The 26,931-nt window shown below is 37.5% G+C and overlaps 1 protein-coding gene across 1 annotated transcript in view; it reads left to right on the plus strand.

The window, feature by feature from the left end:
• The first annotated feature begins 1,668 nt into the window (after nt 1-1,668).
• ahnak (AHNAK nucleoprotein) overlaps nt 1,669-26,931 on the plus strand; it is a 36,066-nt gene continuing 10,803 nt past the window's right edge. The window contains 7 exon segments of the mRNA XM_060886044.1: nt 1,669-1,880; nt 8,176-8,229; nt 11,470-11,537; nt 13,604-13,760; nt 13,870-14,075; nt 14,796-19,692; nt 19,695-26,720. Coding sequence (XP_060742027.1) covers nt 13,604-13,760; nt 13,870-14,075; nt 14,796-19,692; nt 19,695-26,720 — 12,286 coding nt within the window. The 5' untranslated portion in view covers nt 1,669-1,880; nt 8,176-8,229; nt 11,470-11,537.

Below are 26,931 nucleotides of genomic sequence, written 5' to 3' on the forward strand. Positions count from 1 at the left end.
CAATGAAATGGCAGTAGAAAAAAAAGGCTGTCATACGTACTGTATTTTACGATTGTATTTTACACTTGTCTTAAATTATGATTGTTATACAGCTGAGGAAGCAAATTGTTAGCTAGGTACAAACTTGGAACATCTTTATAGAATTAATTTAAATGTTAATATCCAAGTCTACTATTCTGATATAGATCACAGCTACTAAAACTATTACATTGTTTTTGTACTGGCCCAGTAGTACCAACCCCTAGATACTCCAAACCAAATCAAAAACAACGTCATAGTTTTAGTTTGCACCTAGCTATCAATTTTCTGCCTCAGCTGTATAACAATCGTAATTCAGTTTATCGGGGAGAATGGTAAGCAATCACTATAAAGAACATTTATAAATGCAATTGTGTTAAGATATAATTTCTTTTTTGAAAGTGATGTAAATAACTTACAGTATACTCTGTAGAATGATTTGTAGGTTCTGCTCAGTAACTTCACCACAGAGCCACTTACCAATGAACAAATTAAATTGTATTGGTTTGATGGTTTTGCGCTCAGGATACATACACAAGATTATTACACAACATTAAATAGCTCCATATACATTTTTCATAAACTGAAAAAATATGACTAAGTATTAAATATTAAACATTGATCAGTGGTGAGCATTCCAAGTGATGATACACCATCTTCTATTGAAATAAATGGAATACAATAAATGGTATGGAAAAACAAGGCTGGGCTTATTTCTTTCTAATATAGTTATAGTTATGCCTGGTATTTCACATCACAACATGCCCCTAGACTTGATTTCCATTTGGACTGATTTATTAGGGGAGAAACTAAAAGTAGAAGAACTAAGCACACATTATCCAGATTATAAATTAAACCAAATGAAAGATCTGTACTTTAAGTGTTTAAGTGTACTTTATTTGATTCGAATGAAAGGGTTACATTTGTTTGCTTGGTATTTGGAGGACAAGCAACAGGAACCAAGTATGACAATACAGACGGGGGGGGGGGTTAGATACATAAGTCATAAATGCAGCTGACTGTCTTTGCCTCATCATGCTAGAGACCTCATGATATAATGTATTGCTAAACCTTAAAAGTTTTACTGTTGACCTATGAATAAATTTTAGCCTACCATGGTGGTAACATGAACAGCAGTCACTGTCGTCTAGTATCCAAAAGCGAGTTTTGTTTACACCCTGACAAGAAGCAAAAACAATGATATAACCAACTTAGTAACTATGACAGTTGGCTGTATAGGCCATTGATTGTTCAGGCTTCTGTACCATCTTAAGGCGGTACAAAGGAATAAATGCTTGTGGTGTAGGTGAAGTGTTTTATTAAGCTTTCTAGCTGCACTACCAGCACAGTGCATCTTACCCTATTATTTTCTCGACATTATTTAGATATGCATTAACCCATTGTGTTTAACTACATTCTGTCAACGTTTAGGCCCTAAACTACGCTTAGTTATTTAGAGTATTATTACAATAGTGAATGCGTGGCGACTACACCGGTGTGAGAGGAGCAGTGGGTGGGCTGAAGCCAACCACTCCCTGCTCCAGTTCCCTCCCTCCACTCATCCCTCCCTCCACTCATCCCTCCCTTCTTCCCTCCTTCCTAGTGAAGATCTTTGCCTTGCCCTATACTCAGCCATTCTCCACAGCCCGAAGTTACGACTACATAGCAAAGAGAGAGAAAAAAGTGTTGGGGAGAGAGAGAGAGGGAGGGATAGAAAGAAAAAAGAAAGTTATCCAAAAACTCTGAGCGCATCGGACAGTTGGAACAGAAGGCGTTTTGCGGCTGTGGCAGAAAGGCGTGCGCAACAGAGGATGCTCATGCCAAGGTGTTAAACCTTTTTGGAAGCAGTGAACTGCTCCCAGGTAGGAAAAAAATCTTGTTTAAGTTTCTCTAAAATGATTTCTACTTTTCATACAAACCATTGCAGTATGGAATTCAGTTTGCACATTCAATATGTATAATGTAACGCATTAAAGTGTTACATTACGTTAAGGACTTAAAGTGTAGTGCGCCGTGAATAGAGAATGCTATTCATAAGCGCTCATATAGGTAGAGCTCAGGAGGTGCAGATGTGGACACGAGGGACAGTGGGTGTGTGTGTTTTCACAATTGACATGTTTGTTACGCACCTTTTTCCGCAAACTGTGAGATTGAATTATGCATTTGCTTCTGAAAACAGTTTAACTTGTAAAAATGAATAGTGATAAAATCCTATTGCAGAAGAAGAACCTTAAAGTTTCTAATGGATGACAAAAATGTTTTAAGGTGGCAACCCCTAGCCAAACGTGTGCTTGGCGTACTAATTGTTAGGAAAATTTTTTTAATACTTTGCATGACATGTAAATATTGTCCCCACACCACTGAAGGTGAAAAAATACGTGCAGCAGTTTTGTTGCGCGTGGCGGTGCAACGTGGATGAAGTCGGTGTGGCTCGCGCGAGTGAACTGCGCACGCACTTAACAGTGGAGACAGAAAACTCCTGATATAGTGTAACATTGGTTCACAGTCTTTCTTAAACATGAGCGTTGTATTTATTTCTGTTCTATGTAATAGTCTGTTCACTCGAACAGTTTACCAAATGTGGCTACAGACCCCCCTCCCTGGCATTTTTTTTTATGTTCGGCTAATGTGAGGAAAATACCCGTTGTTTATAAGCGGTGTTGGTCATAGTATAGTACACGTGGAGAGGTTTTTATAAAACCAGATTTTTGACGTGAAGTTTAACTTTACCAAAATTGGGTGGAGTTTTGAGCTTTTTCCTCTTTTATTCTATGGTTCTTTTTCCCCCAAAGTTTGTGTCCAGGGTGTGGGGAGTGAGTGAGAGAGAGAGAGAGAGAGAGGAGGAGGGGCGGCTGGAAGAGGGCGGGTGGGTGATGGAATGTAGTGGTTTGGAAAGACTTACTAATTGAAACCAGGTCTGAAGCACATAGGAGAAAAAAAACAGCTTACTATAAGAAATAAAAATTACACATTTTATTCAGTTTGCTCTTATATTGCTTGAAGTTTTCTTTTTTTTAAAGTAAGAAATGTTAGTCAGCAAGCATAAGCAATGGTTTTTTTTAAACTTAGGTTTTCCTCTTTATATATACGCTTAGTTATTTCGATTATTATTACAATAGTGAATGCGTGGCGACTACACAGGTGTGAGACTACACGGGTGCTTACTTGTGTGTGTATATATATATAAGTAAAACCTTAGATCAGTTGGAGACTAAGTTCCAACCCCCTTCACTGCCACACCCTTGTTCTCTTTAGCAGTCAAAACTAGCCCTACATTACAACGCCTGCTGACCTGTTAATATTCTGTGCACGATAAATAAATAATTTCTATTTTAAAGGGTGCTTTTGCAAGATTTTGTATCTTTGTATGGGGTCATATGACATGTAGGGATCTGTCAGTTGTCTGATATTATTCTGACATTATTAGGATGTTGACTGTTTGTGTCTTAGTACTACAAGATCATCAGATTGTATTTCTTAATGATTTTTACTAGGCCAAAATGCTGCAGTCTTATTTCTGAGTTGTGGTTGGAACATCTTTGCACAATGGAACTGCTCTCAGATAGAATAACCACATTCTCCTGTTGATATTGTAGAAAAGGATGGGTGCTTTTGAAGAGTTTGCTGTACCACTCTGAAACGGAAAGAGTTTGGACTTGTGCACACTTCCTCTGACATTTCCTTACAGGCTAGTCCAGGTTTGCTGTCTTCACCATTTGGTGAAAAGTAGATGTGGTTTAACCCGCTGAACAATTGAGTAGTCTTATTGCTCTTTGCCTGTTTTTAAAGGATCAGATGTTTCATGATTAATGGGCGCATTCAGACAAGCAGCCATCTAGAAACTTGTCTTTATTTTGAATATCCATCTAAGTTGGCATGTATAAATAGATGATCAGCCGTAATTTTGATGCCTCCGAGCATTTAAGACTTCTGCCTTTGTTGCGTTTTTTCACTCTTTTTGCATGTCCAGACTAAGCCTTGCTTGAGAAATACTGACTCTGAATGTTAGAAACAGGTGAACAAAGAGCAAGCCCATGGCACCATCTTAGTGACTCAGAATCACACAATTTTCCATGTTGTCTTAAATACGATGGAATACAATATTTGCATCAGTTTTAATTACATTTACTGTTTTTTTAATCATTAACCTTTTGGTAATCAAAATTATGAGCTAATTGTGGATTGCTAACCTAAGTGTAATACTCATTGCGCAGGAAAAGAAAATAAGGTTTAATAAAAAAATATAAAATTATTAAAATAGGCTGCTTATTCATTACTGTAGACCTTACAGAATAGAAAATGATAGCTAGATACAACACATTGCATTTAGATGTTTGGTATTAATGGGTGTGGTAGCATTTATGAGCATTATAGAATTGTGGGCCTAATCCAAGTAAGAATTACCCTGAACACAAGATTAGAATACCATTTAGCCCTTCTAGGTTAGCCAACATATGGATGTTGTAAATGATCCACATTATCTATTTCACAACTTGCATCATCATGTCTGCTTGATTTATTGACAGAATTGTTGCAACAAGATGAACATTGTATAATGTGTTCATTGTCGATGGATTCCAGTGGCAGCATGTTCAACACCTTCTCCTTGCAAATCATTTTAGTGCTCACACTTAATCCAGTCTTGAATACTGGATTAAAAGAATTGTCATAAAGAATTTGAAACAGTGAATACAATTGGTTAAGCCAGAATCAGCAGACTTGTTTTGCAGGTCTATGGTGTATTTGCTGTAGGTTATCAAAGCTATGGAAGTTTTTATTAATGAGGTGAATGACAGGGACATGTTAACTGTATTTCATGGGTGGTTATCTTTAGGATTTATGAACATTCCATTCAGAACAGCATGTACAAAATTACGTTGTCTCTAATAGCATCTTACATGACTGTAGGCATGTTAGAACAAGTATTTCCTTCTTCTCTGCTTTTCACATCCAATGTAACTGAACAAAATGGTGCTAAAATACCTTGCTGTATATCAGGTCTGGTGTAGTTCTTAGAGAAATGTAGTTCTAGACAAATTCTATGTGTATGGCTAATAACATAGACTTATCAGCAGTACACTTATCAGTGCAGTTTGTAGTCAGTATTTGAAATATTTGCATATTCTTATTTGATTTTGGTATGATGCATTTCACCATGGTTTTAAATTCTATTTTCTCATTATAATTTAATTACATAAATACATATATGCAGTATACTGAAATTTATGTAAACACTAATTTTAATATATTGTGCTGTTGTACAGGATCAGTCTTTAGGTAATTAGTGTTTGACACTACTTAGTTAATACAAATGAACACTAGGCCAGTCTTCTGCTCTACCTTTCAAAAACATCCATCTGGTGGGTGTTACACTTTCAGTTCTTTAGCATGGTACACATTGTTCTTTTTTAGTCTGTATGTTTCTGCCTCAGTAAAATGTTACCTTATGGCTTTCTGTTTCCTCTGAACTATTTTTATTAGCTTGTGCGTGTGCTCATTTTTTTCTATTCCGTGTCTACAGAGGCTCTTTGCAGAGGATGTTGTTGATGTGGGTTTTCAGTTAGTTGTTCTGGCAGAGCAGCTGAACTAGTAATTATTCTTAATTTTCCATAAGTGACTAAGTATGTTATATGGAATATGTCACTGAGTTACAGATGCTTTGTCATAGCATAACATCATAGACCCAGTCTATTAACTTGAGGATGCATGTCTTTTATGGCCAGGTTCATGCCAAGTCAACTACTAACTACCAACATAATAAGAATATTCAATTTTGATGATAGATTTTCACTGTGTGTACAGAGGTATCAGGCAGAGTGTAGCACGTTGCTTTGGATTTAGTCACTGTAGGAGAGGCTGGGCTCTATTCCAGCTGGCCTGACTGGTACATTGAGGAATGTGTGGGACTGGAGGCCTGGGTGGGGCCCTCAACTCTCTTTGCAGTGAACACTGAATAGATGGCATGCTCATGGCTGTGCTTTTTTATTATTTATGTATTTATTTATGTATTTATGTATTTATTTATTTATTTATTCATTTATTTTTTAAATATTGTGTACGTTATACACTTTAGATGCAGGAGGTGATGTGTTAGACCAACTGTAGATTGCTTACATGCCGCAAGGCCTTTTACCTTTTTATACTACATGTTTATTTGATCTTATATTCCCCCATATATTTTTATGTAAGCTTTTGCAGGCCATTGTTGTAATTTTGTTTGCTTCTGCTTCAGCACAGTAGCAGCAGAATTATTATAAATAAGTAGAAGTCTCTTGTATGTCAGTCTTTTGAGTGTACACAGCTGCTCTGCCTCATGTTGTTCTATGCAAACACAATGACAAGTTCATCCAGCCTGGCCTTTATAACCAAACATCAATGTCTATTTCAGTCGCGGCTCTGGGATAACTAGCATTATAATGAAACAGCAGTATAGTGAGAGGTCCTGACTGTGGTTTCATAATCATAGATGATATTGAAGTTTGCACAGTTGAGACATGAGCAGCAGGGACATTCTTTCAGTTGCTGTCGATGAACAATTGTTGATAGTGCCATCATTGCGACAGCCACCCATTCCATTCGCTGAAAAGTTGTAAAACCTGATATAACTAATGAAATAGTTTTAGTATTTTTCCCCAAATGTTTAAAAAAATGTTGAACATTTCTGTTTTTTTTTTTTTTACAAATTTGCTTAAGATTATTGGGTTAATATTTATTAGCATAATTATTTAGCTTATTACAATAGTAATAAGTGATGCAATTAAAAAATTTTTTTTTAAATTATTGAAAACTAAACCAGTTTTTCTGTTGATTGTATGTTAAAATTCTAGCATAAGCCTTTACGACATAGAGTATGTATTTACAGTCATCCAGCCTGCTATTTTCCTTGCATTTGGAATGGTCATTAGGAGGTAAATTGAAACCATGGTCGAGAGACTTAATCACAGTTGTTCTGCAATACAGTCATGGGCAGGTCTCCACTGGCTAATACATGCCTATGCTGACAACAGCATTTGTTTTAATTGTCACTGTGTGTTGTGTTGATCTATTGCCACAACTTGTAGATATAACTATCATAATTTACATTTTCCACATTACATTACTTTTATCATTGTTTTCTATAGAACATAAGGAACCAACATCTATATATTTTTTCTGATATGAACTAGTGACAGTAAGATAAGTAAGATTCCTTTGTTGTTAGTCATCATATAATCATGTGAGAGATCTTGATCATATTCTATATCCGGCTTATATCTTGATGTGTCAAGTTGTAATAACTAACAACTTGTAAAAAAAAGTGTCACAAATCACATTAAAACGGACATCTATATGTTTTTTATTACTTTTTAATTACATTGCCATTTATTGTCACTTATTATTTTTTTTACTTCATCAACTGCTTATGATGTGAAATAATGTCTGTGAATCTTAACTGATAGTCTTCGGTTTACTAGATGCTGAAGTTATTATAGTATTTTTGATAGTTATATGGAGTTATCTGTTATACTAACTTGAATATAATGTATCTTGTCTTTATTTTGTAACTTGAATATACATCTAAGGATTTTAAGATGCTCTATTCTTGATCTATATTTTTTTAATGGGCCTGGCAAAACAGCTAGATCTGCTACAATACAGTTTGGAATATATTTTTAGGACATATTTTAATCGATCTCATCATTCAAATGTGTGGGTTAGCTTGCTTAGTAATTAACTAATAAGTTATGTGGGAATTTGATTACTGAAAAAGTGCAACAGTTATTTCATAAAACTTTGAAATGGGATGTTTGGGTGTGGGTATCAGAGATAAAGGCTCAGGGTTGTGTAAAGGAATGCTGTCTGTATTATGTTTGTGCAGTATCTGTCTCAGTCACTATCGCCCTCTGAGGGCAAACCAGAGAAAGTGGAGCGCAAAGGGTGGGGCCCTGTTTTGAAGGAAAAGAAAAAAAGTTTGTTTCAATAGCCTAAAGCACTATAGTATTTCCAGATTTTCATGTGCATTATTAATATGAAAAGTAATGACCCCAATTGATTATATTGATACCACTTTTTCAACACTGGATAACAACTTTACTTACCTTTTTTTAATTCATGCATAATCTTTGTATTCTGAGATACCTGTAGTAATATGCACATTTTTCTTTTACCTTTTTTCAGAAAACAGAACAGAAGTGTGGCAGAAGACATTGCCTAATATTGCTTGAGCTCCTGGTACGTTTTTTATTTAATGTTCAAAAAAATTCAGATTTTGGTTAAACGCATTTTAACGGAGGAGTGCCTAACAGACATTTTGTACTATTTATTATTCTATTTATTGTCCCAGAGTGGTTGCGATCATTTGATTTTTTTATTATTTTATTCTTTTTTTGTTATATTCTTATGAATATTATATAATATATAACTTATGTAACGTTAACAATTTTCATTTGTTATTAGGACACCATTCTATCTTCATTATTATCTTAAAAATGTAGTTCTGCATTTAATATAAACTGTAAGAAGCAACACATGCCACTAAAGCATTTTAAATGTCAAAGTAAATCAGGTAAATTATTAAACCAAAACTTGGAATGTTGTGTATGAACACCATGCTTTACTGCAGAACATGGCTTGCACTTGGAAATATGACACTTCTTACCCACTCTGCTCCCCACTTACTATGACTTGACCACCTGTTCTAAACGCTTCCCCATGTGAAACTGTTTGCTTGAACTTAGCTTAAAAGCCCAACACTCACAGTACATACATCTTCTGAACATTTTGACCTATTCTCTGTGACAGAGTACCATAATTATTCAAACTTGTATTTCTTGTACATTCTTGTATTTCAAATTTTTTTTCTGGCAGTTATTCTTCATGCTCTATCAGATGATAGATAACAAAAGATAAACATGTACTTATTTCGTCCTCCCAGTTGTAGTCCTTGAACTTATTGCCAGGAATTTGTCAAAGCTATGAAAATGTTAGTTAAAAGGGAATTAACGAGACATTCTGCCAGTCTGACAAAACATGCTTGAGACAGGAGAAGAATAATAAGCTACCCCTATTTGATGGGAGTTGAATTGCTTGGTTTTGTCTCCTTTTCCTTTTGTAAATACCCATGTTAGACATTAGTGAGCCTTGCTTTAGCTGTTGAATACACATTCTTCCGTTTGGTCCGTTTTAGTTGAGAGACTCTAAAGGCATTACAGTTTATTAAATGTTTAATAGAATAGAGATATGGAAAAATATTTTTATCCTCTCTGTAGACTGCAGCTAATTTGCACAAATTTCACACTGGCATCTAGCATTTGTTACAAAATGTCATATGTTTATTGTAGCAGTATTTGATGGCAGACATCACTATATTGTGTCTGCAGTGCAAACCTGCTAACGCCAAACATTTTACATAGGAGCCACATGTTATGATTAGTATATTATGTTATATGTTACCACTTATAGTATGCAAGTGAACAGTCTCCAAGTAAAAACAGCAAAAGAGCCACTCGACATATCAATCTAACAATTATATAGTTAACATCAGGTAGTTCTTTTTCTTGGGTATGGCATTGAAAATACTCAAAAATAACATTTTTGGCAAAAAAGGGAGTCTATAAGTCTCTAAAGAGTCTATAACGTTTATAAATAAATTGATTGAAAGCAACAATTGTAAATCACTTTCTAATTATTAGTAACACTAAAATGTTTTGTAGTGTTACTAATAATTAGAAAGTGATTTACAATTGTTGCTTTCAATCAGCAAAGTGAGGTCTGTTGAGGTAGCAATGGCGTGTGTCTCTGAACAGGGATTTTATGGTAACCACCAGGCCAGGTGTTTGTGCTTGGTAGCTCTGAGTTTTGCATTTCTGAGTATTGCACTCCTCCTGCCTTGCAGCAGTTTTCCTAGCATAGGTTCTGAATTCACCATGACCCAGGCCAGAATAAGTGGTTATTGTACGATGCATGTTTCTTAACTGAAAGTTTTGTCATCCTGAGTTTCAATGCTTAAACACTTAAGCATCAAAAATACCTCAACTTAAGATTAATGTGTCTGCTACATATCACCATTTATTAACATAATGGTGTAATGCTGGTTTATTAACCTGTAGGTCACAGCCCTCCTGTGGGGTGTGGTGGTACTGCATATGCTCTATCTCCCTCTCTCTCTTTCTTTCTCTCATATATATATATATATATATATATATATATATATATATATATATATATATATATATATATATATATATATATAAATATCTTTGCTAATGTGTTTTTAGGTCAATTTTATAAGATTGCCACTGTAAGATTACAAATGTTTTCATGAAGATTACAATCTTTGAGGCTCAACTTATAAAAGTTTGGGTTTGGGAACCTTTGTATTAAAAACAAAATATAGAAAACACATCAATTTAGAAATTAAAGAGTGGTGGCTCTCAGGTGTGGTATCAATATATCAAACATATATATTATATTTGTATTAATTATTGATATAAACATAGACCAGTGACTAAAATCCTACTGTCTTAGATTTTGGGCCACCATGAGATTCAAGAAGAGCTTCAGTGTGCAGTTTTGATGAATGTGGGTGTCATAACTAAGAAAGAGCTCATGAACATGAGGAAAGAAATGATGAAACAATGGAATGCTAGACCATAGAATGAAGGTGAATAGTCATTCTATTGATGTCTATTGATTTGGTAACAAGCAGCTCATAACCATCCCATAAAATGCTTTCCACAGCATAAAGGAGCCTCAGGTGTTTTCCTTAAATTTGTTGAGTGTAAGCATGAGAAAAAAGGAAGGGCTTAAATCTCAGAGCATTGGAACTATTTACAGTTCAAAAATGATTTAAAATCTGTTTTAATAACTTTAAAGATAAGTTAGTAAATTATTGTTCTGACTTAACATGGTCTGTGTATTGGTCTGACTGTTCAGGTTATAAATGTGGATGAACCGCTGGAAAACATTTCAAATTGTAAACAATATGCATGTAGGTGTATTCATAGTCAAAAGGTCTCACGTAGCTAACAGCTGAGTGGATGGTGGAGGGGGTGGTACTAATGAAACAGTGAAATGTTTGTGTTTGAAGCTGGAATGACAGGCCCACATGATTACTGGGCAGTCCTACAGAAATACTCATTACACATTGGATGCCTAGTAATACAATTGTTTTTTTATTTTGTATGAATATTTGAAGGATTACATGCCGAAACATACTGAACTGAAGTGACCTCATATGGTTGAAAACTAGTTTATTGAGGTTGAAACTTTAAAATGGATATTTTTAATTTTACTCAGATTTTTAGAAAATTAACATTTTTTTTAATGTTGAAATCTTTATATATTTAATATTTGTGTAAAATTCCATTTAAAATGAAATTTTAACCTCAAATTCTGAGGTGTATTTTCTCTTGGAGCTATGTTATGTACCCAAGTAGAGAAGTAATGACTCTTTGTTTTATATAATTTCAGGGAGAGATACTTGGGCTGAGCCCATCCTAGAGGATAACTCAAGGGGAAAAGGAGATCAAGGATTAGAAGTAAGCATGTTTTTTGTATTTCAAATGTTTAATCACAGGAAGAAAAACATTAATATGTGTGTTTTAACTATTCTATTAAATTCAGAAGTATATTCTAAATAATCATAAAAGTTATTCCATGATCATAAAACATGGATGGATTTAACAATAAAACAAGATTTTCCCACATTCTGTTGTTTGATGTGAACATTGTCAAGCTCTTGACCATGTATCCACATGATTGTATGCGTTGTGCTACTGCCATATAAATGGCTGCTAAGATAACTGCATACATGAACAGGTGTACAGATGCATACACAAAGATACATACACATAAATAGTACATGCCTATTATGGATCCATTTGTTATTATTCATTACATATTTTTGTCATTTATTGTTAAAACACACAATAGATATTGATTGCCATGAATGAATATATACATGGATATATATAATTTTCTTATGAAAAAAAGTGTTTTAGAAGTATATTACATATTAAACATACTTGTACATACAAGTTTTTTAAATAGGATTTGGAATGCCTTTCCCAAAATTTCTGATTAAAAAACTGATTCAAATTGGAAATGAGAACATGGGGTATGTCCTAATTTCATATTTATATTCATATATGTATATGTTGCACCAATACTGTAGAGAAACTTCAATTCACTACATTGTATGCAAAGTCTGTGGAAGGATTTAAAAAAAAAATGAGAAGGATTTGATATTCAATTGATTATATTAGATATATATTATATCTTTTATACAGTCCCCTCTGAAAGTATTAGAACAGCAAGGCCAATTGTTTGTTTTTTCCTATACACAGAATACCTTAAATTTGGAGATCAATTTAGATGAACTAGAAATCAGAAATTCAGCTTTAATTAACAGATATTTAAATCGATTTTAGACCACAGTCACATTGTGCTCTCTTTGCTGCATGTTGAAGATACTCCAGAAAACATTGGATGCATTTCTTATTGCCAGAAGGTTTCTGTAGTTTTCTGATTATTAATAAATGTGAGGCCATTCCAGAAGCAACAATGCATGCCTAATGCCCTTTCCATCACTTTGGAAGCAGTTCATCTTTATTTCTTTTGGCCTTCTGATTATTATTGCTGACCACAAAAGGGTTTGCATTGGTTTAAATGGCGTGTATTTTGTGCTTTGACCTCTGAATTAGTGTTCGCAAAGTCGTCTTCAAATGCTGGCTTATGATATTTTCACCCCTGCCCTGTGAGGTTTTGTGATATTACTGACTTTTGTGAACGGGTTGTTCTTCACAAGTCCCATGTTGTTTCTGTCATCAACTACAGTTTTCCTTGGCTGACTGGTTCATTGTCTGTTTGTTAGTAAATCATGGGTACACCTGGACATTGGTGAGCAGAAAAGCATGTACAAAACATGGAATCTTGATGTGATCTAGAACTGCAGAATACAATATTGGTTTCCCCTCCTGTCAAACAAGTACAGGAATCTGATGTTACCATGGGCACAGGCTCACAGAAGCTGGACAATTCAATATTAAAAAGAAAAGGAGTTTAACTGTCTAGCCTTTGCTTATGATATTCTTATGTTTTGTCATGGAATAAAAGGTATGGAACCTCATGTTGTCTTCAGGACTTATTGCCCCTACACCTCCAAGTTTTGAAGTGTCGTTCATCCCAAGATGCTTTTCTGAATGTAGTTTTATAAGCTTCTATTTGAGTTGATCAAACCAGTCTTGTTATTCTCCTCTGATCTCTCTTGTCAACAGAGATCCTACACACAAGATTTATATATATATATATATGTGTGTGTATATATATATATATATATATATATATATATGTGTGTGTATATATATATATATATATATATATATATATATATATACTGTGTGTGTGTATATGTATATATATATATATATATATACTGTGTGTGTGTATATATATATATATATATATATATATATATATATATATATATATATATATATATATATATATATATATATATATTTATTGGGTGAACTCTAAAGACTGAATGTGCAGGGGTGTAAAGATTTTCCTAATGAAGAATTAAATAATTAAATATGTTTTAAAGATGGCTGACGAAGAGGACACAAGAGAAGTGCTCTTCCCTCAGTGGATGGGCCCTGATAAGCACGGGCTTACAATAGAGCAAAAGGCTCATGGAGAAATTTTTGTGACAGAAGTGAAAGAAGAATCCCCTGCTGCTCATACTGGGAGAGTATTTGAAGGTAGATGATTGCATGTAATTTATTACAATGTTGCTTATTCATAACACACATTGTTTCCAAATAGAATATGCATCTGATGTTATGTAATTATTGTACTATAATGTCACAGGTGATCAAATTGTTGGTGCCACAATCTACTTTGAGAATATGAGCTCAGAAGAAACAGCAGAGTTATTGAAGACGCTTAACAGACACAAAGTTGGACTAAAACTACAGCACAAGACGGGAGACAAATCACCTTGTCGCTCTCCCATGGGCACATTGTCATGGGAAGCACAAACTGGATTTGGAGGTTCTAGTCCTGATATAGTCCTGGTATACTTGCATTTTGTTACTTTTGATTTTCCATAAAGCCATACTGCATTAAATGGTAGGTTAAAGGTAATAGCTTCTTATAGTTGAGATTCTTTAATCTCAGAAATGGCAGATGTCTGATACTCCTATTTAAATCAGTGGCACAAAAACAAAACATTTAGATCAATCAGCCTCCTTATTGACAATTGATTAATTTTTTAACAGACTATATAGCTGTCATATTACACTGTAATTATAATTGGATTTACCTGCTTATTGTTAATTGAATTACATCGTTCATGATTCTGGCTCTTGTTATAACTGACTCTCTTAAACAGTAATTACAATTTTGGAAAATGTGTGTGTTCATAAAAGCAGACAATTGTAATTTTCCAAATAAAGTCAAAATTGGATTTTACGTCTTTATTTGTTTAAAATGAACACTCATTCCTCTCTCTCTAAAGTTATTACATAATTCGAAATTATTAAAGATTAATAAAGATGAAAGGGAGAAAATAAAGCTAATAAGGTTTAATGGGTAATTGTTCATTAAAAACAAGGCTAACAAGTTGACTTGACCAAACTCAATATTTGGTTATCTATTAAGTAAAATCTTTGATTTCATAGTTTACAGATTAGTTAACAAAGAAAATAGAAATGTATGATAAAATGAGTAAATAGTTATTTTGCTTTCATTTGATAAAATAGGAATGAAACTATCATTAATTTGTGTCTCTGCAGAGTGGGGATGACGAGGAATACAGGAGAATCTACACTAAGAAAATTAAGCCCAGACTGAAGTCTGAGGACCTTGCAGAGGGAGTTGATGTACGTACAGAACGTCATAGCAGCACGAGCAGTGATGGCAGCACCATTACAACCATTACACGACGTATCACTACATACACTGTGGACATACCAGGGGGATCTGGCCAGCAACAGATTGATATTTCAAGTCCAGAATTCAAACTTAATGTTTCAGAGGGGAGCTCTGCTCAAATTAAAATGCCTCATGGAAGCATAATAAGCAGGGTCAGTGGGCAAGAGGCATTAGATCTTGGTGAAGGTAGAGTAAAAGATCCAAAAGGCTCCTCTGAAAAGCACTGGAGTACAGCACATGTCAAAACATCATTTACAACAGAGGGAAGTGGGAAGGATTTTAAATTAAATAGATATGACACTGGACTGACAACAGCAAAAGCACTTGGAGGAGAAGGGTCTTCAGAATTGATTCAGTATGATTATAGTGTAAGGGGACAAGGCTCACTTACACCAGACACACAAACAGGTTATACCGATCTCTCAGTTAAACCTGGCATAGGGACAGATAAGTATCTGGTAAGCAATAGTGAACAATTGTTGAAAATGAAACGTGAGGTTACTATTTCAGGTAAAGAAGCTGAAAAGAATATTGAATCACCCAAAGTGAACATTACAGGTGCAGAGGAATCAGAAGGAGGAATGAAGATGTCAAAAATAAGTGTGTCATCAATTGAAATTAAAAGTCCAAAGGCTAAGAGTGATGCAGACAAAGTTTTACAGAGTGAAATAAAAGCAGCAAAAATGGATATCAAGGCTCCTGGCATTGTAGACCCTAAGCTAAAATTGACATCCATTTCAGGTTCAGAAATTAATATTAAGAGTCTTAAGGCAAAAGGAGAAGTTGATGTTTCAGTACCAAATGTTGACGGGGCCATAAAAGCACCAGAAGTGGACATTAGACATCCAGTGGTTGGTATAGAGGGCTCTGATGGAGGAATAACAATGCCAGAAATAATAATGCCTTCAATTCAACTTCAAGGGCCGAAGGTTGAAGGTCCTAATGTAGATGCAAGTCTTCACAAAGGTGAAGTTGACATAAAAGGACTCAATATAGACATGTCAACAAATGTTGACATTGAGGGACAAAAGGGAAAAGTGAAGGGTCCAAAAGTGAAGATGCCATCCATTTCTGGTCCAAAGATCTCCAAGAGTGATCAACTCAAGAGTGATGTAGATGTGAATAAAGACTCTAATATTAAATCAGATGTTGACATTTCACTTGCAAAAGTTGAAGGGGACATTAAGGCACCAAAAGTAGATGTTAAAGTTCCACAAATTGATACCGAAGGCCCTGAAGGAGGATTCAAAATGCCAAAAATGAAAATGCCATCATTTAGTGTTAAAGGTCTAAAGGGTGAAGGGCCTGATGTAAATCTTCCAGAGGGTGAAGTAGACATTAAAGGACCATCCATAGATGTCAAGACACCAGAAGTTGATATTGAGGGACCGGAGGGAAAATTGAAGGGTCCAAAGATCTCAATGCCAGATGTGGATTTCAACCTCAAGGGCCCTAAGGTAAAAGGAGAAGTCGATGCTTCTTTTCCAAAACTTGAAGGGGAAATAAAAACTCAAAAAGTGGTCATCAGAAGTCCAGATGTTGACATTGAAGGACCAGAAGGGAAAATCAAAGGTCCCAAATTGAAAATGCCATCCATATCTGGCCCAAAGATCTCAATGCCTGATGTGGACTTGAATCTTAAAGGCCCTAAATTAAAAGGTGATGTGGATGTCTCAGTTCCCAAGATTGAGGGTGACATTAAAGCACCGAAAGTTGACTTTGAAGGTCCAGATATGAATGTTGAGGGATCAGGAGGCTTCAAGATGCCTAAAATCAAGATGCCAACGTTTGACACCAAAGTTCCAAAAGTTGAGGGCCCTGATATTGACATAAATCTACCAAAAGCAGATATTGATGTCAGAGACCCTAAGATTGATCTGAAATGCCCAGATGTTGACATTGAAGGACCAGAAGGAAAAATTAAGGGTCCCAAATTGAAAATGCCAACCATATCTGGCCCAAAGATCTCCATGCCTGATGTGGACTTGAATCTTAAAGGACCTAAATTAAAAGGGGATGTGGATGTCTCAGTTCCCAAGATTGAGGGTGACATTAAAGCACCGAAAGTTGATATAGAAGGTCCAGATGTGAATGTTGAGGGATCAGGAGGCTTCAAGGTGCCTAAAATCAAGATGCCAACATTTAACATCAAAAGTCCAAAAGTTGAGGGCCCTGATATTGACGTAAATCTACCAAAGGCAGATATTGATGTCAAAGGCCCTAAGATTGATGTGAAATGCCCAGATGTTGACATTGAAGGACCAGAAGGGAAAATCAAAGGTCCCAAATTCAAAATGCCAACCATATCCGGTCCAAAGATCTCAATGCCTGATGTGGACTTGAATCTAAAAGGCCCTAAATTAAAAGGGGATGTGGATGTCTCAGTTCCCAAAATTGAGGGAGACATTAAAGCACCGAAAGTTGACATTCAAGGACCAGATGTAGATATTGAGGGATCAGGAGGCTTCAAGATGCCTAAAATCAAGATGCCAACATTTGGCGGCAAAGTTCAAAAAGTTGAGGGCCCTGATATTGACTTAAATCTACCAAAGGCAGATATTGATGTCAAAGGCCCTAAGATTGATCTGAAATGCCCAGATGTTGACATTGAAGGACCAGAAGGAAAAATCAAAGGTCCCAAATTCAAAATGCCAACCATATCCGGTCCAAAGATCTCAATGCCTGATGTGGACTTGAATCTAAAAGGCCCTAAATTAAAAGGGGATGTGGATGTCTCAGTTCCCAAGATTGAGGGAGACATTAAAGCACCGAAAGTTGACATTGAAGGTCCAGATGTTGATATTGAGGGATCAGGAGGCTTCAAGATGCCTAAAATCAAAATGCCAACGTTTGGCATCAAAGGTCCAAAAGTTGAGGGCCCTGATACTGATTTCCATCTACCAAAGGCAGATCTTGATGTCAAAGGCCCTAAGATTGATCTGAAAAGCCCAGATATTGACATTGAAGGACCAGAAGGGAATATCAAAGGTCCCAAATTCAAAATGCCAACCATATCCGGTCCAAAGATCTCAATGCCTGATGTGGACTTTAATCTTAAAGGACCTAAATTGAAAGGGGATGTGGATGTCTCAGTTCCCAAAATTGAGGGGGACATTAAAGCACCAAAAGTTGACATTGAAGGTCCAGATGTGGATATTGAGGGATCAGGAGGCTTCAAGATGCCTAAAATCAAGATGCCAACATTTGGTGCCAAAGTTCAAAAAGTTGAGGGCCCTGATATTGACATAAATCTACCAAAAGCAGATATTGATGTCAGAGACCCTAAGATTGATCTGAAATGCCCAGATGTTGATATTGAAGGACCAGAAGGAAAAATCAAAGGTCCCAAATTCAAAATGCCAACCATATCCGGTCCAAAGATCTCAATGCCTGATGTGGACTTGAATCTAAAAGGCCCTAAATTGAAAGGGGATGTGGATGTCTCCGTTCCCAAAATTGAGGGAGAAATTAAAGCACCGAAAGTTGAAATTGAAGGTCCAGATGTGGATATTGAGGGATCAGGAGGCTTCAAGATGCCTAAGATCAAGATGCCAACATTTGGCGGCAAAGGTCAAAAAGTTGAGGGCCCTGATATTGATGTAAATCTACCAAAGGCAGATATTGATGTCAAAGGCCCTAAGATTGATCTGAAATGCCCAGATGTTGACATTGAAGGACCAGAAGGAAAAATCAAAGGTCCCAAATTCAAAATGCCAACCATATCCGGTCCAAAGATCTCAATGCCTGATGTGGACTTGAATCTAAAAGGCCCTAAATTAAAAGGGGATGTGGATGTCTCAGTTCTCAAGATTGAGGGAGACATTAAAGCACCGAAAGTTGACATTGAAGGTCCAGATGTTGATATTGAGGGATCAGGAGGCTTCAAGATGCCTAAAATCAAAATGCCAACGTTTGGCATCAAAGGTCCAAAAGTTGAGGGCCCTGATACTGATTTCAATCTACCAAAGGCAGATCTTGATGTCAAAGGCCCTAAGATTGATCTGAAAAGCCCAGATATTGACATTGAAGGACCAGAAGGGAATATCAAAGGTCCCAAATTCAAAATGCCAACCATATCCGGTCCAAAGATCTCAATGCCTGATGTGGACTTTAATCTTAAAGGACCTAAATTGAAAGGGGATGTGGATGTCTCAGTTCCCAAAATTGAGGGGGACATTAAAGCACCAAAAGTTGACATTGAAGGTCCAGATGTGGATATTGAGGGATCAGGAGGCTTCAAGATGCCTAAAATCAAGATGCCAACATTTGGTGCCAAAGTTCAAAAAGTTGAGGGCCCTGATATTGGCTTAAATCTACCAAAGGCAGATATTGATGTCAAAGGCCCTAAAATTGATCTGAAATGCCCAGATGTTGATATTGAAGGACCAGAAGGAAAAATCAAAGGTCCCAAATTCAAAATGCCAACCATATCCGGTCCAAAGATCTCAATGCCTGATGTGGACTTGAATCTAAAAGGCCCTAAATTGAAAGGGGATGTGGATGTCTCCGTTCCCAAAATTGAGGGAGAAATTAAAGCACCGAAAGTTGAAATTGAAGGTCCAGATGTGGATATTGAGGGATCAGGAGGCTTCAAGATGCCTAAGATCAAGATGCCAACATTTGGCGGCAAAGGTCAAAAAGTTGAGGGCCCTGATATTGACTTAAATCTACCAAAGGCAGATATTGATGTCAAAGGCCCTAAGATTGATCTGAAATGCCCAGATGTTGACATTGAAGGACCAGAAGGAAAAATCAAATCACAACCATATCCGGTCCAAAGATCTCAATGCCTGATGTGGACTTTAATCTTAAAGGACCTAAATTGAAAGAGGATGTGGATGTCTCAGTTCCCAAAATTGAAGGTGACATTAAAGCACCGAAAGTTGACATTGAAGGTCCAGATGTGGATGTTGAGGGATCAGGAGGCTTCAAAATGCCTAAAATCAAAATGCCAACATTTGGCATCAAAGGTCCAAAAGTTGAGGGCCCTGATATTGATGTCAAACTACCAAAGGCAGATATTGATGTCAAAGGCCCTAAGATTGATCTGAAAAGCCCAGATATTGACATTGAAGGACCAGAAGGGAAAATCAAAGGTCCCAAATTCAAAATGCCAACCATATCCGGTCCAAAGATCTCAATGCCTGATGTGGACTTGAATATTAAAGGACCTAAATTGAAAGGGGATGTGGATGTCTCAGTTCCCAAAATTGAGGGAGACATTAAAGCACCGAAAGTTGACATTGAAGGTCCAGATGTGGATATTGAGGGATCAGGAGGCTTCAAGATGCCTAAAATCAAGATGCCAACATTTGGTGCCAAAGTTTCAAAAGTTGAGGGCCCTGATATTGACTTAAATCTACCAAAGGCTGATATTGATGTCAAAGGCCCGAAGATTGATCTGAAATGCCCAGATGTTGACATTGAAGGACCTGAAGGAAAAATCAAAGGTCCCAAATTCAAAATGCCAACCATATCCGGTCCAAAGATCTCAATGCCTGATGTGGACTTTAATCTTAAAGGACCTAAATTGAAAGGGGATGTGGATGTCTCAGTTCCCAAAATTGAGGGGGACATTAAAGCACCGAAAGTTGACATTGAAGGTCCAGATGTGGATATTGAGGGATCAGGAGGCTTCAAGATGCCTAAGATCAAGATGCCAACATTTGGCGGCAAAGTTCAAAAAGTTGAGGGCCCTGATATTGACTTAAATCTACAAAAGGCAGATATTGATGTCAAAGGCCCTAAGATTGATCTGAAATGCCCAGATGTTGACATTGAAGGACCAGAAGGAAAAATCAAAGGTCCCAAATTCAAAATGCCAACCATATCCGGTCCAAAGATCTCAATGCCTGACATGGACTTTAATCTTAAAGGACCTAAATTGAAAGGGGATGTGGATGTCTCAGTTCCCAAAATTGAGGGGGACATTAAAGCACCGAAAGTTGACATTAAAGGTCCAGATGTGGATATTGAGGGATCAGGAGGCTTCAAGATGCCTAAAATCAAGATGCCAACATTTGGCGGCAAAGTTCCAAAAGTTGAGGGCCCTGATATTGATGTAAATCTACCAAAGGCAGATATTGATGTCAAAGGCCCTAAGATTGATCTGAAATGCCCAGATGTTGACATTGATGGACCTGAAGGAAAAATCAAAGGTCCCAAATTCAAAATGCCAACCATATCCGGTCCAAAGATCTCAATGCCTGACATGGACTTTAATCTTAAAGGACCTAAATTGAAAGGGGATGTGGATGTCTCAGTTCCCAAAGTTGAGGGGGACATTAAAGCACCGAAAGTTGACATTGAAGGTCCAGATGTGGATATTGAGGGATCAGGAGGCTTCAAGATGCCTAAAATCAACATGCCAACATTTGGCGGCAAAGTTCCAAAAGTTGAGGGCCCTGATATTGATGTAAATCTACCAAAGGCAGATATTGATGTCAAAGGCCCTAAGATTGATCTGAAATGCCCAGATGTTGACATTGAAGGACCTGAAGGAAAAATCAAAGGTCCCAAATTCAAAATGCCAACCATATCCGGTCCAAAGATCTCAATGCCTGATGTGGACTTTAATCTTAAAGGACCTAAATTGAAAGGGGATGTGGATGTCTCAGTTCCCAAGATTGAGGGTGACATTAAAGCACCGAAAGTTGACATTGAAGGTCCAGATGTGGATATTGAGGGATCAGGAGGCTTCAAGATGCCTAAAATCAAGATGCCAACGTTTGGTGCCAAAGTTCCAAAAGTTGAGGGCCCTGATATTGATGTAAATCTACCAAAGGCAGATCTTGATGTCAAAGGCCCTAAGATTGATCTGAAAAGCCCAGATATTGACATTGAAGGACCAGAAGGGAAAATCAAAGGTCCAAAATTCAAAATGCCATCCATATCCGGTCCAAAGATCTCAATGCCTGATGTGGACTTCAATCTTAAAGGACCTAAATTGAAAGGGGATGTGGATGTCTCAGTTCCCAAGATTGAGGGTGACGTTAAAGCACCGAAAGTTGAAATTGAAGGTCCAGATGTGGATATTGAGGGATCAGGAGGCTTCAAGATGCCTAAAATCAAGATGCCAACGTTTGGTGCCAAAGTTCCAAAAGTTCAGGCCCCTGATATTGATGTAAATCTACCAAAGGCAGATCTTGATGTCAAAGGCCCCAAGATTGATCTGAAAAGCCCAGATATTGACATTGAAGGACCAGAAGGGAAAATCAAGGGTCCCAAATTCAAAATGCCAACCATATCCGGTCCAAAGATCTCAATGCCTGACGTGGACTTTAATCTTAAAGGACCTAAATTGAAAGGGGATGTGGATGTCTCAGTTCCCAAGATTGAGGGTGACATTAAAGCACCGAAAGTTAACATTGAAGGTCCAGATGTGGATATTGAGGGATCAGGAGGCCTCAAGATGCCTAAAATCAAGATGCCAACGTTGGGTGGGAAACTTCCAAAAGTTGAGGGCCCTGATATTGACGTAAATCTACCAAAGGCAGATATTGATGTCAAAGGCCCTAAAATTGATCTGAAAAGCCCAGATATTGATATTGAAGGACCAGAAGGGAAAATCAAAGGTCCCAAATTCAAAATGCCAACCATATCCGGTCCAAAGATCTCAATGCCTGATGTGGACTTTAATCTTAAAGGACCTAAATTGAAAGGGGATGTGGATGTCTCAGTTCCCAAGATTGAGGGTGACATTAAAGCACCAAAGGTTGACATTGAAGGTCCAGATGTGGATATTGAGGGATCAGGAGGCTTCAAGATGCCTAAAATCAAGATGCCAACATTTGGTGCCAAAGTTCCAAAAGTTGAGGGCCCTGATATTGATGTAAATCTACCAAAGGCAGATCTTGATGTCAAAGGCCCTAAGATTGATCTGAAAAGCCCAGATATTGACATTGAAGGACCAGAAGGGAAAATCAAAGGTCCTAAATTCAAAATGCCAACCATATCCGGTCCAAAGATCTCAATGCCTGATGTGGACTTTAATCTTAAAGGACCTAAATTGAAAGGGGATGTGGATGTCTCAGTTCCCAAGATTGAGGGTGACATTAAAGCACCGAAAGTTGACATTGAAGGTCCAGATGTGGATATTGAGGGATCAGGAGGCTTCAAGATGCCTAAAATCAAGATGCCAACGTTTGGTGCCAAAGTTCCAAAAGTTGAGGGCCCTGATATTGATGTAAATCTACCAAAGGCAGATCTTGATGTCAAAGGCCCTAAGATTGATCTGAAAAGCCCAGATATTGACATTGAAGGTCCAGAAGGGAAAATCAAAGGTCCAAAATTCAAAATGCCATCCATATCCGGTCCAAAGATCTCAATGCCTGATGTGGACTTCAATCTTAAAGGACCTAAATTGAAAGGTGATGTGGATGTCTCAGTTCCCAAGATTGAGGGTGACGTTAAAGCACCGAAAGTTGAAATTGAAGGTCCAGATGTGGATATTGAGGGATCAGGAGGCTTCAAGATGCCTAAAATCAAGATGCCAACGTTTGGTGCCAAAGTTCCAAAAGTTGAGGCCCCTGATATTGATGTAAATCTACCAAAGGCAGATCTTGATGTCAAAGGCCCCAAGATTGATCTGAAAAGCCCAGATATTGACATTGAAGGACCAGAAGGGAAAATCAAGGGTCCCAAATTCAAAATGCCAACGATATCCGGTCCAAAGATCTCAATGCCTGACATGGACTTTAATCTTAAAGGACCTAAATTGAAAGGGGATGTGGATGTCTCAGTTCCCAAGATTGAGGGTGACATTAAAGCACCAAAAGTTAACATTGAAGGTCCAGATGTGGATATTGAGGGATCAGGAGGCCTCAAGATGCCTAAAATCAAGATGCCAACGTTTGGTGGCAAACTTCCAAAAGTTGAGGGCCCTGATATTGACGTAAATCTACCAAAGGCAGATATTGATGTCAGTGCTCCTAAGATTGATATTAAAAGCCCAGATATTGACATTGAAGGACCAGAAGGGAAAATCAAAGGTCCCAAATTCAAAATGCCAACCATATCCGGTCCAAAGATCTCAATGCCTGATGTGGACTTCAATCTTAAAGGACCTAAATTGAAAGGGGATGTGGATGTCTCAGTTCCCAAGATTGAGGGTGAAATTAAAGCACCGAAAGTTGACATCGAAGGTCCAGATGTGGATATTGAGGGATCAGGAGGCTTTAAGATGCCTAAAATCAAGATGCCAACGGTTGTTGGCAAAGTTCCAAAAGTTGAGGGCCCTGATATTGATGTTAATCTACCAAAGGCAAATATTGATGTCAAAGGGCCTAAGATTGATCTGAAAAGCCCAGATATTGACATTGAAGGACCAGAAGGGAAAATCAAAGGTCCCAAATTTAAAATGCCAACCATATCCGGTCCAAAGATCTCAATGCCTGATGTGGACTTTAATCTTAAAGGCCCTAAATTAAAAGGGGATGTGGATGTCTCAGTACCCAAGATTGAGGGAGACATTAAAGCACCGAAAGTTGACATTGAAGGTCCAGATGTTGATATTGAGGGATCAGGAGGCTTCAAGATGCCTAAAATCAAGATGCCAACATTTGGTATTAAAGGTCTAAATGTTGAGAGCCCTGACATTGATCTGCCCAAAGCTGATGTTGATATAAAAGGCCCAAGCATAGATATCAAAGCCCCAGATGTTGATATTGAGGGGCCTGTAGGTAAAGTGAAGGGGCCTAAATTTGAAATTGAACAGGCCAAAATTGACCTTGATGTTCCAGGAGCTTCAGTCAAGAAGTCTAAATTCAAAATGCCAAAATTTGGTTCGAAAGCACCCAAAATTGAAGGAGCAGATGTTGATGTTAAAGTACCAAAAGGTGATGTCACTGTAGAAGCCAAAAGTCCAGAGGGTGGTTTTAAGTTGCCAAAATTCAAGATGCCAAAATTTGGTTTCAAACATTCTAAAGCGGACATCCCAAGTGTTGACGAATCAGACATAAATGTAAACATCAGAAGTCCATCTGTTGATATTGAAGCTCCAGAGGGAAAAGTCAAAAGCCCTAAAATTAAGATGCCAACTCTCTCAGGGCCAAGTATTGCGTTACCTGATGTGGACCTGAATCTTAAAGGCCCTAAATTAAAAGGGGATGTGGATGTCTCAGTTCCCAAGATTGAGGGTGACATTAAAGCACCGAAAGTTGACATAGAAGGTCCAGATGTGGATGTTGATGGATCAGGAGGCTTCAAGATGCCTAAAATCAAGATGCCAACGTTTGGCACCAAACTTCCAAATGTTGAGGGCCCTGATATTGATGTAAATCTGCCAAAGGCAGAGATTGATGTTAAAGGTCCTAAGATTGCTGTCCAAAGCCCAGATATTGACGTCGAAGGACCAGAAGGGAAAATCAAAGGTCCCAAATTCAAAATGCCAACTATATCCGGTCCAAAGCTCTCAATGCCTGATGTGGACTTCAATCTTAAAGGACCTAAATTGAAAGGGGATGTGGATGTGTCAGTTCCCAAGATTGAGGGTGACATTAAAGCCCCAAAAGTTGACATCGAAGGTCCAGATGTGGATATTGAGGGATCAGGAGGCTTCAAGATGCCTAAAATCAAAATGCCAACATTTGGCGGCAAAGTTCCAAAAGTTGAAGGCCCTGATATTGATGTAAATCTACCAAAGGCAGATATTGATGTCAAAGGGCCTAAGATTGATGTGAAATGCCCAGATATTGACATTGAAGGACCAGAAGGGAAAATCAAAGGTCCCAAGTTTAAAATGCCAACCATATCCGGTCCAAAGATCTCAATGCCTGATATGGACTTTAATCTTAAAGGCCCTAAATTAAAAGGGGATATGGATGTCTCAGTTCCCAAGATTGAGGGTGATATCAAAGCACCGAAAGTTGACATCGAAGGTCCAGATGTGGATATTGAGGGATCAGGAGGCTTCAAGATGCCTAAAATCAAAATGCCTACATTTGGCGGCAAAGTTCCAAAAGTTGAGGGCCCTGATATTGACTTAAATCTACCAAAGGCAGATATTGATGTCAAAGGCCCTAAGATTGATCTGAAAAGCCCAGATATTGACATTGAAGGACCAGAAGGGAAAATCAAAGGTCCCAAATTCAAAATGCCAACCATATCCGGTCCACATATCTCAATGCCTGATGTGGACTTTAATCTTAAAGGACCTAAATTGAAAGGGGATGTGGATGTCTCAGTTCCCAAGCTTGAGGGTGACATTAAAGCACCGAAAGTTGAAATTGAAGGTCCAGATGTGGATATTGAGGGATCAGGAGGCTTCAAGATGCCTAAAATCAAGATGCCAACATTTGGCGGCAAAGTTCCAAAAGTTGAGGGCCCTGATATTGACTTAAATTTACCAAAGGCAGATCTTGATGTCAAAGGCCCTAAGATTGATCTGAAAAGCCCAGATATTGACATTGAAGGACCAGAAGGGAAAATCAAAGGTCCCAAATTCAAAATGCCAACCATATCCGGTCCACATATCTCAATGCCTGATGTAGACTTTAATCTTAAAGGACCTAAATTGAAAGGGGATGTGGATGTCTCAGTTCCCAAGATTGAGGGTGACATTAAAGCACCGAAAGTTGACATTGAAGGTCCAGATGTGGATATTGAGGGATCAGGAGGTTTCAAGATGCCTAAATTCAAAATGCCAACATTTGGCGGCAAAGGTCCAAAAGTTGAGGGCCCTGATATTGATGTAAATCTTCCAAGAACAGATATTGATGTCAAAGGTCCTAAGATTGATCTGAAAAGCCCAGATATTGACATTGAAGGACCAGAAGGGAAAATCAAAGGTCCCAAATTCAAAATGCCAACCATATCCGGTCCAAAGATCTCAATGCCTGATGTGGACTTCAATCTTAAAGGACCTAAATTGAAAGGGGATGTGGATGTCTCAGTTCCCAAGATTGAGGGTGATATTAAAGCACCGAAAGTTGACATCGAAGGTCCAGATGTGGATATTGAGGGATCAGGAGGCTTCAAGATGCCTAAAATCAAAATGCC

The sequence above is a fragment of the Tachysurus vachellii genome, chromosome 13 (assembly GCF_030014155.1).
Source record: "Tachysurus vachellii isolate PV-2020 chromosome 13, HZAU_Pvac_v1, whole genome shotgun sequence".
NCBI lineage: Eukaryota > Metazoa > Chordata > Actinopteri > Siluriformes > Bagridae > Tachysurus > Tachysurus vachellii.